General features: G+C 37.8%; 1 protein-coding gene across 1 annotated transcript; it reads right to left on the bottom strand.

The window, feature by feature from the left end:
- Nucleotides 1–1,257: 1,257 nt before the first annotated feature.
- Nucleotides 1,258–7,296, bottom strand: LOC107712612 (junctophilin-3-like). Its single transcript, XM_016517934.1, has 4 exons — nt 6,049–7,296; nt 3,207–3,969; nt 2,874–2,998; nt 1,258–2,603 (listed from the first exon to the last, which is right to left on the bottom strand). Exons 1-4 carry the CDS (start codon nt 6,428–6,430, stop codon nt 1,258–1,260), a joined length of 2,616 nt encoding a protein of 871 aa, XP_016373420.1. The 5' UTR covers nt 6,431–7,296.
- Between the last annotated feature and the right edge of the window lie 7,308 nt (nt 7,297–14,604).

Raw genomic sequence — 14,604 nt, 5'->3', positions numbered from 1 at the left:
AAGAAATGAACTACACATTCCATGAAGCACTGCAAATGATGTAATCTAATCAGAAATAATACAGAACTAACTACTTATATACAAAAAAATAACTATTATTGTTAAAAATTTCATTAGTAGCTTAATAGTCAGACTGATTAATTGAGTCATTCGCAATGCTTTATGAGAATGAGTGGTCACTTCTGAGCTTATTTGGAGTGATTATATTTCCATGGTAATTGTAACTTCTCTGATTGGTGGGGCTCTTTTCTGAATTATGGGTAGTGTAGTTCTACACCCAGAACTGAGCTACTGTATTAAACACAATTTTAATCACATTGCCTTGCGGTTTCTAAGCATATATCGAAGTCCACACAGCTCCGGGGGGGTTAATAAAGGCCTTCTGAAGCGAATCGATGCGTTTGTGTTAGAAAAATATCCATATTTACAACTTTATAAATCTTAATCTCTAGCTTCCGCTAACTGTTGTATGCGCATTCACGAGAGAGTGGCGTCCAGCGGATGACGTAGGACAGGCGTAGCGTAAGCTCCGGTGAGAATATGCTAGTCTCCTGAGAAACAAGATTTGTTTACAGCAAAGGAAAACCAATGTCCTCTTGGCTTATATTGAAATCCTCCGACATTTTTCTTTACAAATCCTCGTTTTGTACTTCTAATTCGTGACCAGTGTTTTGTTTTGCTCTCTCCTCTGCGCTTCCACGTTCGTCATTTGCGTGTTCGTCACCGCTTTTTCCTACGTCCTACGTCATCCGCTGGACGCCACTCTCTCGTGAACGTGCGTACAACAGTTAGCGGAAGCTAGAGATTAAGATTTATAAAGTTGTAAATATGGATATTTTTCTTACACAAATGCATCACTTTGCTTCAGAAGGCCTTTATTATCCCCCCGGAGCCGTGTGGACTCCTTTTATAATGGATGGGTGCAATTTTTTGGACTTCAAATTTTGGGCTACCATCCACTCCCATTATAAAACATGGATTAGCCTGGACATTATTTAATATAACTCCGATTGTATTCGTCTGAAAGAAAAATGTCATATGCACCTAGGATGGCTTGAGGGTAAGTAAATCATGGGGTAATTTTCATTTTTGGGTGAACTATCCCTTTAAGCACCTCAGGTTTAAACTCATGGTAGGTTTGTCTCGAAAGGTTTAAACTCAATCAATTTTTCTATGTGGAATGTGATTTTACTACCAGAACCAAAATGTTGTGCTCCACTAAATGATAGCATAAGGCATACAGAACACTGTCACCTTTCATTCCCAAAGGCCATCACGCTGTTTACTTACTGAGTTTGTCTTTATCAGGTTCAGATGCTCTCCTTCTTGTTCCAGTGGTTCTGGAGAAGACATTAAAGGGGATGAAAGAGTAATATCCCTGTGCAAAGGCCATTCCTCCACGTCAACCCCAACATTCAAGCTGTCGAGCATCTGCACAGAGTCCATGGACCCCTCACTGGCTGCAAGACCCCATTCTTTGCCTTCATGGTTTCGCTGACGTAGTCTCTGCAAATTGTGCCCTTGGAGACCCGAGCATTTCTTGCCAGAGCCAAAGTTCTGATGGGAAACAGAGTCTAGGGGCTGGAACCTCATTTCAACCCGATAATCATTTTCCCCTTCTTTCTCCTGCAGATGTGAATGGGAAGAGATCCACTGGGAATTGTTTTCAACAGTCCATTCCAGAGTGGAATTGTTGGCTCCATGGTCTGACAGCTGGTATGCATTCAAGCTAGACTCTCCAATCGTATGATTGGTAAAGGACTTTCTTGGCTTGTGGTTGGAGTGGACATGCTCATGTTGTTTGTGATAGGAGGAAACATGCTCTTGGGGGTCATAATGGTAAGAAACGTGTGGTTTTTCGTGTGCAGAAATAAACTCCTTTGGTTTGTGATTGGTGGAAGCATGCTCATTGGTCTTGTGATTGGATAAATTATGACCTGCTGACTTGTGATTGGAATATATGTGCACCTGTGGTTTGAACTTGGAAGAGCCGCAATCAACAAATTTGTGATTGGATGGTTTATGCTCCCGGTCTCGTTCCCTGGAAATGGTATGTTCCCTGGATTTTTGATTTAAGGAAACATGCTTCCAGGGCTTTTGATTGGAGGACATTTGATCCCACACCTTCTCGGGGGCCATATGCTCAATGGGCTTGTGATTAGAGGAGCTGTTCTCCCATGGGTGATGAGTTGAGGAATTCTCATGTCCATTAATGTGACCGATCTCCTCTTCCAGCAGGGATGGAGTTGTGGAGCGACTGCTCTCCCCTTTGCTTCCTCTTCTGTGAGGATACATCTCAGCAGTCCAACTGTTGGCCCCACCTCTCATGGTGTCCATGCCTCTACCTTCAACTAGAACTTGAATCTCTGCCCCTCCTTGTTCATCCACAGCACTCTGCCTCATAAAACAAGCATTCCTAGTGCGATGAGTAGGTGGGCTGCAGGGGGGTGAGGAGGGGCTGCTCAAAACTGGGCTCAGGTCAGGTGTCTGGGCTGGGGGTGTTGTGTCTGGTGTGCAGAGTTCAAGGCTGTCTGTGCCAGTCGAGACCACCTCTAGGTCTTTTTCTTTCCTGTCCTGATGCTTTGGTCTCTGGCACTCCAGTCCTAGTAAACAGAAATATAAAGACATGGTCACCTTAAGTAATGAATTATAAAATAACATCATAATCACCAAAGATGGAATTTGAATTGGCCACTGCTGATGTAGGGCAAACATTAAATAGAATAAATTTAGTAAATAGACATAAAAACAGTTACATTCTTCTATGCATTACAGACACAGTATAGTGCTGGGGCAGTATGTTACATAATTTCTTCCGAATTGGATTGATAGTTTTCTTTTTATTTTATTAAGTATTTTTATTTATCACTGACCAGTCCCATAGTGATGGAAAGAGGGGGAAAGTTCTTTGGCTATAGCCCTGGCCAAGCGACACTCCTCCAGGGCTCTCTGTGCAACTCCATCTGCAGCCTCTGCCTTTCCTCTAGCATGGCTCATTCTGAAGAAAGTAAGAAAGTTTGGCTCAGTGGTAAGAAAGTTGGGCTCTTATTTGATATTGATCATCCTTTCCTCCAATTTTTACCCATAAGTAAGCTCGTATTGGGTTTTATTCAGTTGTGTCTTGCTCAAATGGTCATCTCTGTAATTATTTCTGGATCATCCCTAATTGTGATTTTGCTCTTATGTGAGATCTCTTTATGTCTTACCTGGACAATGCAATCTCAGCCTTCTGCTTAGCTATGTCTGCAGTTTTCTCGGCAGCTTCCACAGCACGATCCACCTTTTCACGGACTTTGCTGGTACGGAGTGGTATTAGGTTTTTCCGCTTGCCACTCACCAGAACATTCTGCTTGTATTTTCCCTCTTCCTTGGTTCCATCTGGAAAGGTGGTGCAGCCATAGCCATGCCGCTTGTTTCCAAACCACTCACCTTCATAGTGAAGTCCATCTGAGCGATGACTTACGCCCCACCCTGATCGCATGTCATTTCTCCATTCGCCAGCATATGTTTCGGTTACAGTGGCATCCACACTGCCCCCTGCCTCCACTTCACCTAAGCTGACATTGGAGTTGATGTCTGAGGCGGCTGAGCTGACTGTGCTCATACCTGCCTCGCTGCAGAAGGAACTCTGCTTGCTTAACTGGCTGGCCAGAGAGCTCTTGGACTCAGACCTCCGCAACTTTAAACCGCTCAGTATGGACTGTCGGAAGCGGCCTTTCCTCTTCCTGTGCCTGTCTGCTTCACTGTGAGCACAAAGTACAAAGCCACTACGCCCCACTGGGCTGCCAGATACCCCACTGACACCAGAGCCATCTTCTGGAGTGGGGGCCCCTTCGCTGTGATCGGATCGTAGGGAGTTTATGGAGGTGCACATAGGAGAGAAGATGATGGCTGCCATGCCATAAGGCACACTCTGTCGCACTCCATAGCCATGACGCATACCACTCAACCACTGGCCCTGGTAAGTGCCTGCAAGGTGAACAGGGATAGAACAAAGTTCATGTCATTATTCACATCACTTGTACAATGGGGGCAAAAGGCCCTCTTGATTTAATTTCATTCCAAAACACTAAATGACAACAAATAAACCCCACTACACTTTCCTAAACACCTATTTGCACCGCAAAATCTTCCTGATTCATGAGGGCATTGTGCGCAATGACAAAAAGCTAATTTGAAGTGATTTTTAAATGTTGCAAATTTTTGTAGCCTATAAAACTTACATGTACTGTATATAAGACAAACAACAGGTCTATATATCTATAGTTTCTTCAATAACCGTTGAATAACTGCTGCTGTTAAAAGGACCACCATGGTTAAAAGGGCCACAACCACAAATGGAATGGATGTGTACAATGAAGATTCATTTGTGTCTGTATTTTTTCTTGTAGCTCAAAGATATACACTGTACATTTACCAAAATCAGAAAAAAATAACAAGAATGTTTTGTTATTAAATGTCAAGAGTGACTGAAATTAACAGGATACAATTTGTAGTATTTCCTTATTGTAACACCTTTTTCCCTGTGACTCTTGCTGACATATTTTATGCATATTTGTTCATTTTCTTAAGGGAGGCTTAACTTTGTTGTAACATAAACATAATGAAGCCATTACAGAGCTCACTGTTAGTCTTTTAAAATAATGTCATGCTGTGTTATGTGACATCCGTTTATGCATTTTAAATAAGTAGGTGCATAAGTAAATATTAATTTCATATAATTTCCTGTTTGACAATGCATAAAAATTAAATATGCTTTTTGTTAAGTTTTTACTTTATTTCACTATTTTAAAATCGCCGCTTTTGAAAGACATTAAATAAAACGAACAACTGTTAAATGTATGTCCAATTAAAGTACACTCACTCTCGTTTATACACATTCACATTTCTATTTCAAGTAACGTATGTTAATCGTTTATACATTACATTATTTTCTAAAATAATTTGGAACGTTCAAGAAAAGGTGAGATCACGTTTTCGAACAAATGTGAAGCTGTATGTTGTTACAGTGACGGTTTGAAATGCTGCGTAGCGATAGTAACTGTCCAGGGTGCTGAAATGTTTTGACACGAGTTATCGCGCTAATGTTGGGTGGTTCGGCAAAATATTACAATCCTGTTTAGTTAAGAGCGAAATTATAAAGGACAGAATACATATCCAGCGCATTCAGCTTTGGATTAAGTCTATCCGGTCTAAAAACGGGGACGTCTGTCGTGTGATGCTAACATAAACGTTTATTTCTTTTTCCAAAATAATCCGCTCGAATGTATAAGGACATGATGCATGACCAAATCACAGTAACACTATTTTCCGCATTAATCTCCGTAGAACGTCAGGAAACGGATTACACAAGAATGTGAAACAGCCAATCAGCGAGCACAGCGAAGTCTCTAGTGACACAATGACCCACTGTCGGTCGGTTTCCATGGTAATTTACTGTACAGAGGCGTCTGTGCTTCAGATACGCGTGGTAAATTAGTTCATATGGTGAAATGTTTTCCTTTAAAGCACATGTTGTAGAGCATGTTTAAATCATTTTGCTATTACTTACGTTTTCTTTAAGCCTAAAATATGTTTCAGAACTTAGAATGCCACTTAGAAGCACAGCAGTCTCACTATTAGTCTACAGATTATATAGTGGAAGTAGAGCTTTGTTTTAAAAAACTTCTTTTTCTATTTCTGCTATTTAATAGACTAATACTGAGCTGTTGTTGTCTCCAACGACTAGGCGATTCCTGTTTCTTGTCAACTTACAGATTGTATAATATGTGGAGTTGCTCATGTTACTTGTAAAGATCAGTGGTTTTCCACTGGTTTTGCTTCAGGCATCTGCTTAATTTAACTAGCTTCCACCAAATGACAGATGAATGAGTGCCAAAATGCCATAGTCTTGATTGGAAGCAACAGAACAACTTCCCAAAGATATGGAAAGCATTTAAAAAGCAGATAGTCCTATTAATTCAATATGGTTAGTTAGTGATTTAGCATTGGTTCTTTCCTGCTGTCCACAACCCTATCAGAACACAGCAAATACTATTAGATTCTGACCTCCATCCGAATAGGTCTCTGAGCCATATCCATCCTGTAAGCCGTTGCTCCAGGTGCCTTCATAACGGGAACCGCTGCTAGTGCTTTCCAACTTCCCATACCTGCCTTTGAACCCTTGTGTCCATTCCCCCTTGTACTCCCACCTCCCTTTGCTCTCCATGCCAATGCCATGCCTCTTGCCCTGCGCCCAAGTTCCTTTGTAACTGTTGCCACTGGGCCAAGTGTAAACTCCAAGAACTTCGAATCCATGGCTCCAGGCGCCCGCATACTCCCCCTGGCCCTGGGGCCCTGTGCAGACCCCTCGGCCATGCGCCTTGCCTTGTTCCCACCCTCCACAGTACGACCCCCCATCATCAAAGTCAAACCTGCCTCCAGTGGACATGCATGAAACAGGTTTTGGCAAATATTCAGAATGTCAAGTGGAAAAATTGCAATTGGCGAGCAAAAAAGGAAGACTGTGATCAACTAGACAGGAAGTGTTACAGCAGTACTCCTCCCATCCTTCAAGTAGATTTTGAACGCATAGTAAAAAAACAGTGTTTGTAAGTTCAGATGATTTAAAGGGGTGAAGAAGAATCTACCAGGCTACCGTCCTGGTGTTACAGCTCCTGCCTGTTTGTGCATGGCATTTGGTAATGGATGTCTTTATTGTGCATGCTACTTCCAACGGGCATCCAGATGGTGAGCTTCTCCCTTCCTCTCTGCACGGTCCCAACAGGCTGAGGCACACAGCCACGTTCCGTGTTCCCTGCGTGGAGATCAGCAGGCAAACAAGGCCTAGTTTTTTTCCACAGCCAAAGAGATCCACACAGCAGCAGCATTGATACACTCAATCAGACATTACACGGCCCCCAAACGTACCGTTCCGGCTAACAAAAATGCAGAAATATAGGAGGGCATCCATAGTCTCAAAGCAAGGATGGTGTTAAGGCCTCCCTCTAGATCATGTTTTCCAAATAAAATGACAGTATTTCCTTGCTTATGTGTTAAATGAGATCAATCTGGCACAGCATTTTTCCTAACGCTGCTCCCACTCGCTTTCTCTTTTCCCTTCTGCGCTCCTGCTGTGGTGTATAGGTGAAGCTTCTTTCCTGGAAGACTGGTTAAAAGCATCAAAAATTGGTTTAGTCCTGCTCTTTGGTCCTCTCCTCCTTCATGTTTATGTGCATATTTAAAGGTGGGTATCCATGATGGTCTGAAGCCATATGATGCTGAGTGTCTCTAGAATTTGCTCATTACAGGACTGTTCCACCCCAACCCATTCCCCTCCCCCACTCATGCTCTCCTTGTTGTTCTTAAAGGGATAGAGGCTAAGAAAGTCATATGCAATGCCTTCCCTAATTATCCATTTCCCTTATGATACCCTCTAATTATATCTGCATAACAGCATAATGCTATTTGTTTTTCGGAGCTTCAATAAATATTACATTAGAAATGCAAGTAAATTATAGAATCTCATGGCATTTAAAATGTAATTACCAGTGAAATGCTAATTGCATAAATATCCTTTGTAACATGCTCAACACACATAACCAAGTTAGTTAACCCCTAAAGCAAGAGGACTATTTTTATTTTTATTTATACACATAGTAAATATAAAAATAACTGGAAAAGATGGATAAACCCCTAATACCTGTGACATGCACATATTTTAAACGCATGTTATGACTTAGACCTTATTTACTGGTTTTAATGTACACTGGTATGCATGCTTACGAGATAAATGAGCACTCAAAATGAAGTAATGCACATTTTATACATATTTTCTTTTTGTTTTTGAAGATACATTCACCTTCATCAGGAAAAAAAAATGAAATGTATCAGTTTTTAAATTTATGCTCATGGGAACAAATGTTGAAATGCCCTCCCTCTTTAAAGGTTATGCAATATGCATATGCCTAAACAACACTGAAAATCAGATACTGAGCTAAGATCAATATTCATTAAACTGCTTCTAAAATGCCATTTTGGGTCCTGCCCGAATGCTGTTCTTCACTGGTAGTGTATGAGAACACGAGAAGCACTGTTTGCATGAGAAAAAAAAAATCTGATTATTTGACATTGTGCTTTCAATCAATGTATTTTTGCCCCATTTCTATATACTTTGATTGGGAGAGCGTTCACATGGATGAGACCTTGCAACAGCCAGTAATTGAAACTGTGATATATATGTAACTGACAGTGTTTGCAAATATTTGACATGCAGGCAGATGGATGCAGAGGGCTTGGCAGTAATCTTATTTTTGTTATTAGAAATTGATTAACAATTAAACTCCGCACACCTGACGGCAATAGATAGGTGATTTGGAGGCAAAGACCAACCAGGTCAAAAAACTAAAAAGCAAAAAACAAATCCTGCACACTATGCAAAAAATATCAAAATATTTATTGACTACGTTTCGGTCACATGACCCTCATCAGGAATTTTTTCCAAAAATTTCAAATATTTTTTGCATAGATAGTGTGCGGGATTTGTTTTTTGCTTTTTTGTTATTAGAAATTGAAAATATCATTATGTAGCTTGGTCATTTATTTTGTTAGGTACATTCACCATTTTGTAGTAGCTTGTTAAGCCTACTGCTTTGGGAGCAACACTGCTAACGATATTATAATAAATTACTGTAGATCCAAGTACACATTTTCACCATTGGCAAGTAACATCTGTGCTTCTCCTACTTAAAAAAAAAAAAAAAGAAAGAAAGAAGAAAGAAAACAACCTCACTGGTTCATTGTATTCCAATGGCTTCTAGTTGCAGGGACCTGATGTATAAAATAAAAATGGGCAATGAAAGGTGCATATACGATTTACACCACATACATGGGCTTTATCATTTTTATTGATTGATTGATTGATTTAAAAAAAAATGTCCAGAGACTGTGGTCTGTGCATTTGCATGCTTTTACTTGTATGAAAATAAAAATGGGCAATGAAAGGTGCATATACGATTTACACCACATACATGGGCTTTATCATTTTTATTGATTGATTTAAAAAAAAATGTCCAGAGACTGTGGTCTGTGCATTTGCATGCTTTTACTTGTATGAGCACTTACAAAAACTGAAATTCAGGATTATTTAGGTGTAATAAGTCAAATGTAAAGGAAATGCATGTTTGATTGTTAAAAAGTTCTGTAAAAGCTAATGTCATTTACAGAAAAAAGTTGTAAGCTGGTTACTGTAATGAGGATGTTGAGTAATAAAAACAATATGAAATATGAATACCTCATTATTAAAACAAGTAAAAGCACTAATTTTCCTAAGTTAATGGAAATACTGACCATCCAGCTCATTATGACTAAAACCTGTATATAAACAAATAATTTAAAGTCAGTCTTGGTTTGTATTCCATATGCATTTTTTATTCTAATGGAAACTGTAATTCAAAGTTAATAAACTGGCAACGTATTCACCCTTATGTTGTTCCAAACCTCTATAACTTGTGAAAAACGGACAAATAACACTGTGATGTTATATGAAGGATATGAGGGTGAATAAATAATTACAGAATTTTTTTTTTTTTGGTGAACTATCCCTTTAAGCAAAGACACAATGAAAATCTGCAGTTGCTCCATCTGGTGTTGTAGAAGGGAACTTACAAGCTCCAGTTGCAAAGCAGTAATCTATTGCAGGTTTCTTATCAGGCAACCTAGGCACAGCTTTTGATGCTGCCATCAAGAGTATCACTACATGGTTACCTCAACCATGCTGAATACAATGTTAATACAATATTGAAACTCTTCACTGAAACCATTTGTTCTCTGCCCTCAGTATTTTAGTGGTTTTAAGGTCACTAATGGGGGTTGGGAAAAATGATGAAATATTTATCACAATTCTCTCAATAATGATATAGATCACAGACACAGAAACTGAAAAATAATAAAATAATAATAAATAATAAAAGCACAGCCCATTACACATTTCATGGATTGTCTTTTATATGGACAATTATGTACATTGCACTGAAACAAATGTATAAAAGAAATCATTTACACAAATGAATCGCTCAGAAAGACTCATGAACTCACAGTGAACTCACTGTGAATCAATGTAAAAAATCTTTCACTGTACTAACAGAATAAATTCTTCATGAACTGCATGTCATTAGCTTGAAGTCATCATTCTCCAAATCTCCAAGTCTCACATACGATAACTATGTACTGATGTCAATACACGCAAGAATCATATATTTGGCACGGCATGTCAACTGCATTTTTTGAAAAATGAATGCAGAAAAATTGTGATTTTTTTTTCAAATCTGAAAAAAATTTCTTACTTTTTTTTTATTTTTATTCTCCATGCATCACTGTTACAACTAGATTGAAAAGTTTGTAGACAAACTTTAAGTTGGCTTGAAAAAGCCTAGCTAGAAAGTTTGAAAAAGTTTTAAAAGCTTGCAGTCTGAAAGTTTTCAGTTTGAAGTAGTTTGAAAGTTAAAATAGTTTTAAAAATTAAAGTTTGAATGTTTTCAAGGCAATACAGTCTATCAGAAAAACAGATAGATAAAAAACATATTGCTAGGGTACCTGGGGTGGTTGCTAGGCTGTTTCTAGCATGACTAGCATGTTGCTAACATGGTTTAGCATGATTAGCATGTTACTAGCATGTTGCTAGCACGATTAGCATGTTGCTAGCGCAATTAGCATGTTGCTATCATGATTAACATGTTACTAGCATGTTGTTAGCATAATTATCAAGTTATTAACATGGTGCTAGCATGATTAGCATGTTACTAGCATGGTATTAGCATGATTAGCAAGTTACTAGCATGATTATAGCATGATTAGCATGTTACTAGCATGTTGTTAGCATGATTAGCAAGTTACTAACATGTTGCTAGCATTATTCTAGCATAATTAACATGTTACTATGGTGTTAACATTTTGTCAACATGATTAACAAGTTAATAGCATGTTCTAACATGATTAGCATGTTACTATCATGTTGTTAGCATGATTAGCATGTTACTAGCACAGTGTTAACATTTTGTTAGCATGATTAGCAAGTAACTAGCATGTCATTAACATGATTAACAAGTTACTTGCATGTTGCTAGCATGATTCTAGCATGATTAACACTTTACTAGCATGTTTCTAGTATGATTAGCAAGTTACTAGCATGTTGTTAACAGGATTCTGGCATGATTAACAAGTTACTAGCATGATGCTAGCATGATTAGCAAGTTATTAGCAAGTTACTAGCATGTCATTAACATGATTAGCAAGTTACTTGCATGTTGCTAGCATGATTCTAGCATGATTAGCACATTACTAGTATGTTTCTATCATGATTAGCAAGTTACTAGCTTGTTGTTAACATGATTCTAACATGATTAGCAAGTAACTAGCATGTTGTTAGCATTAATAGCAAGTTACTAGCATGTTGTTAACATGATTCTAGCATGATTAGCAAGTTACTAGCATGTCGTTTACATGATTAGCAAGTTACTAACATGTTTCTAGCATTATTAGCATGTTACTAGAGTGTTGTTAGCATAATTATCAAGTTACTAGCATGTTGCTAGCATGATTAGCAAGTTAATAGCATGTTGCTTGCATGATTCTAGCATGATTAGCACGTTACTAGCATGTTTCTAGCATGATTAGCAAGTTACTAGCATGTTGTTAGCATGATTCTAACATGATTAACAAGTAACTAGCATGTTGTTACCATTAATAGCAAGTTACTAGCATGTTGTTAACATGATTCTAGCATGATTAGCAAGTTACTAGCATGTCGTTTACATGATTAGCAAGTTACTAACATGTTTCTAGCATTATTAGCATGTTACTAGAGTGTTGTTAGCATAATTATCAAGTTACTAACATGTTGCTAGCATGATTAGCATGTTACTAGCATGGTGTAAGCATTATTAACAAGTTACTAGCATGTTTCTAGCATTATGATTAGCATGTTACTAACGTGTTGTTAACATTATTAACAAGTTACTAGCATGTCGTTAACATGATTAACAAGTTACTTGCATGTTTGCTAGCATGATTCTAGCATGATTAGCACATTACTAGTATGTTTCTATCATGATTAGCAAGTTACTAGCTTGTTGTTAACATGATTCTAACATGATTAGCAAGTAACTAGCATGTTGTTAGCATTAATAGCAAGTTACTAGCATGTTGTTAACATGATTCTAGCATGATTAGCAAGTTACTATCATGTCGTTAACATGATTAACAAGTTACTAGCATGTTGTTAACATGATTCTAGCATGATTAGCAAGTTACTATCATGTTGTTAACATGATTAACAAGTTACTAGCATGTTTCTAGCATGATTAGCATGTTACTAGTATGTTGTTAACATAATTAGCAAGTTACTAACATGTTGCTAGCATGATTCTAGCATAATTAGCATGTTACTATCATGGTGTTAACATTTTGTTAGCATGATTAGCAAGTTACTAGCATGTTCTAACATGATTAGCATGTTACTACCGTGTTGTTAGCATGATTAACATGTTACTAGCATAGTGTTAGCATTTTGTTAGCATTATTAGCAAGTTACAAGCATGTTTCTAACATAATTAGCATGTTACTAGCGTGTTGTTAGCATGATTAGCAAGTTACTAGCATGTCGTTAACATGATTAACAAGTTACTTGCATGTTGCTAGCATAATTCTAGCATGATTAGCACATTACTAGCATGTTTCTAGTATGATTAACAACTTACTAGCATGTTGTTAGCATGATTCTAGCATGATTAACAAGTTAATAGCATGTTGTTAAAGTTCCCCTGTAGTCAAATATTTTATCCCTTAAAACTTATCTTTGATTATCAAAATTACATATTTAAATGTTTTTTCTTGTGAAAATAATTTTCTCATTCCTTAAAATAGCTTGAATGCAACTCTACACCATTGCCTCATTTACTATACGCTGATCTATGAATATGCAAATTAGTCCCGCCTCCACTAGTCACACCAGCCAGCGCCTCCTGATCCACTGAACTGTAGTAAACGCAAAACAATGGCACGCACGGATAATGACTGATAAATCTATCTTTTTACTAGCGGACAACTACAGTGAATACTGTAACATTCGTTAAAGTTACTTACTTGACGATGTTGTGTCCTAAAATGCCTTGAAGACTCGAATACAGCCGATTGTGATTCTTAATTTGCGGCCGCAAGCATACGTGCATAAGTGCATAAGTGCAGATGCCGATGCGGGAGAGGTGGGTCTGACTCCGGGCTATTTTTACACTGTTGCCACGGGTTATAATGCAAGTTAGCGGTTCTAAATTCACATTAAACCACAGCTTCATGTTTTTTTTTTCTTTAATTTAGTTTTGGTTTTGTGCTGGTATTGGTATATTTTGCATGCTAGTGATAGGAATCGATCCCTTGACGTGATTGGTTATTGGATTGTGACGTAGCAAACCGAGGGCTGTTTCAAACCGTATTTCTGGGTCAGCCTTTGGGAAACTACAGTTTTAAGGAGAAAATACTCAGCAATGGTGTTGGCACATGGTTTGTCTAAAGGCATATTAAAAACACCATATAGACAAATAAACAACATAAAAAACTTGATTTTCACTACAGGGTGACTTTAACATGATTAGCAATTTAATCGCATGTTGCTAGCATGATTAGCAAGTTACTAGCCTGTTGTTAGCATGATTCTAGCATGATTAGCAAGTTACTAGCATGTTGTTAACATGATTAGCAAGTTACTTGCATGTTGCTAGCATGATTAGCACATTACTAACATGTTTCTAGCATGATTAGCAAGTTACTAATCATGACTAGCAAGTTACTAGCATGTCATTAACATGATTAGCAAGTTACTTGCATGTTGCTAGCATGATTCTAGCATGTTTAGCAAGTTACTAACATGTTGTTAACATGATTAACAAGTTAAGAGCATGTTGCTAGCATGATTAGCATTTTACTAACATGATTCTAGCATGATTATCATGTTACTAGCATGATTCTAACATTTTTAACATGTTGCTAGCATTTTGTTAACATGTTTACTACGTTTCTAGCATTACTAGCATGTTACTAGCATGGTGTTAGCATTTTGTTAACATGATTAACAAGTTTACTAGCATGTTGGTAACATGATTCTAGCATGAATAACATGTTACTAGCATGATTCTAGCATGATTAGCATGATGCTAGCTTGTTTCTACCATGTTTAGCAAGTTGCTAGCATGGTGTTAACATTTTGTTATCATGATTCTACCATGATTAACATGTTACTAACATGATTAGCATTTTACTAGCATGATGCTAGCATGTTTCTAACATGTTTAGCAAGTTGTTAGCATGTTTCTAACATGACTAGCATGTTACAAGCATGGTGTTAAAATTATTAGCACGTTTACTAGCATGTTGCTAGCATGATTCTAGCATTATTAGCAAGATACTAGTATGTTGTTAACATGATTAACAAGTTACTAGCATTTTGTTAGCATGTTTCTAGCATGATTAGCAAGTTACTAGCATGTTGTTAACATGATTAGCAAGTTACTTGCATGTTGCTAGCATGATTAGCACATTACTAACATGTTTCTAGCATGATTAGCAAGTTACTAA

This window comes from Sinocyclocheilus rhinocerous, unplaced genomic scaffold (assembly GCF_001515625.1).
Source record: "Sinocyclocheilus rhinocerous isolate Xijiao unplaced genomic scaffold, SAMN03320098_v1.1 scaffold5589, whole genome shotgun sequence".
In the NCBI taxonomy this organism is placed as follows: Eukaryota; Metazoa; Chordata; class Actinopteri; order Cypriniformes; family Cyprinidae; genus Sinocyclocheilus; species Sinocyclocheilus rhinocerous.
This window is presented reverse-complemented; position numbering and strand designations above follow the sequence as displayed.

Bases quoted from the DNA above. Each gene is read 5' to 3' on its own strand.
- LOC107712612 (XM_016517934.1), bottom strand. From the start codon at position 6,430: ATGTCCACTGGAGGCAGGTTTGACTTTGATGATGGGGGGTCGTACTGT. The intron at 2,999-3,206 runs GTAAGACATAAA...TACTTTCTTCAG, and splicing joins GCTGAGATTGCATTGTCCAG to AATGAGCCATGCTAGAGGAA. The intron at 2,604-2,873 runs GTCAGTGATAAA...TCTGTTTACTAG, and splicing joins TTTCCATCACTATGGGACTG to GACTGGAGTGCCAGAGACCA.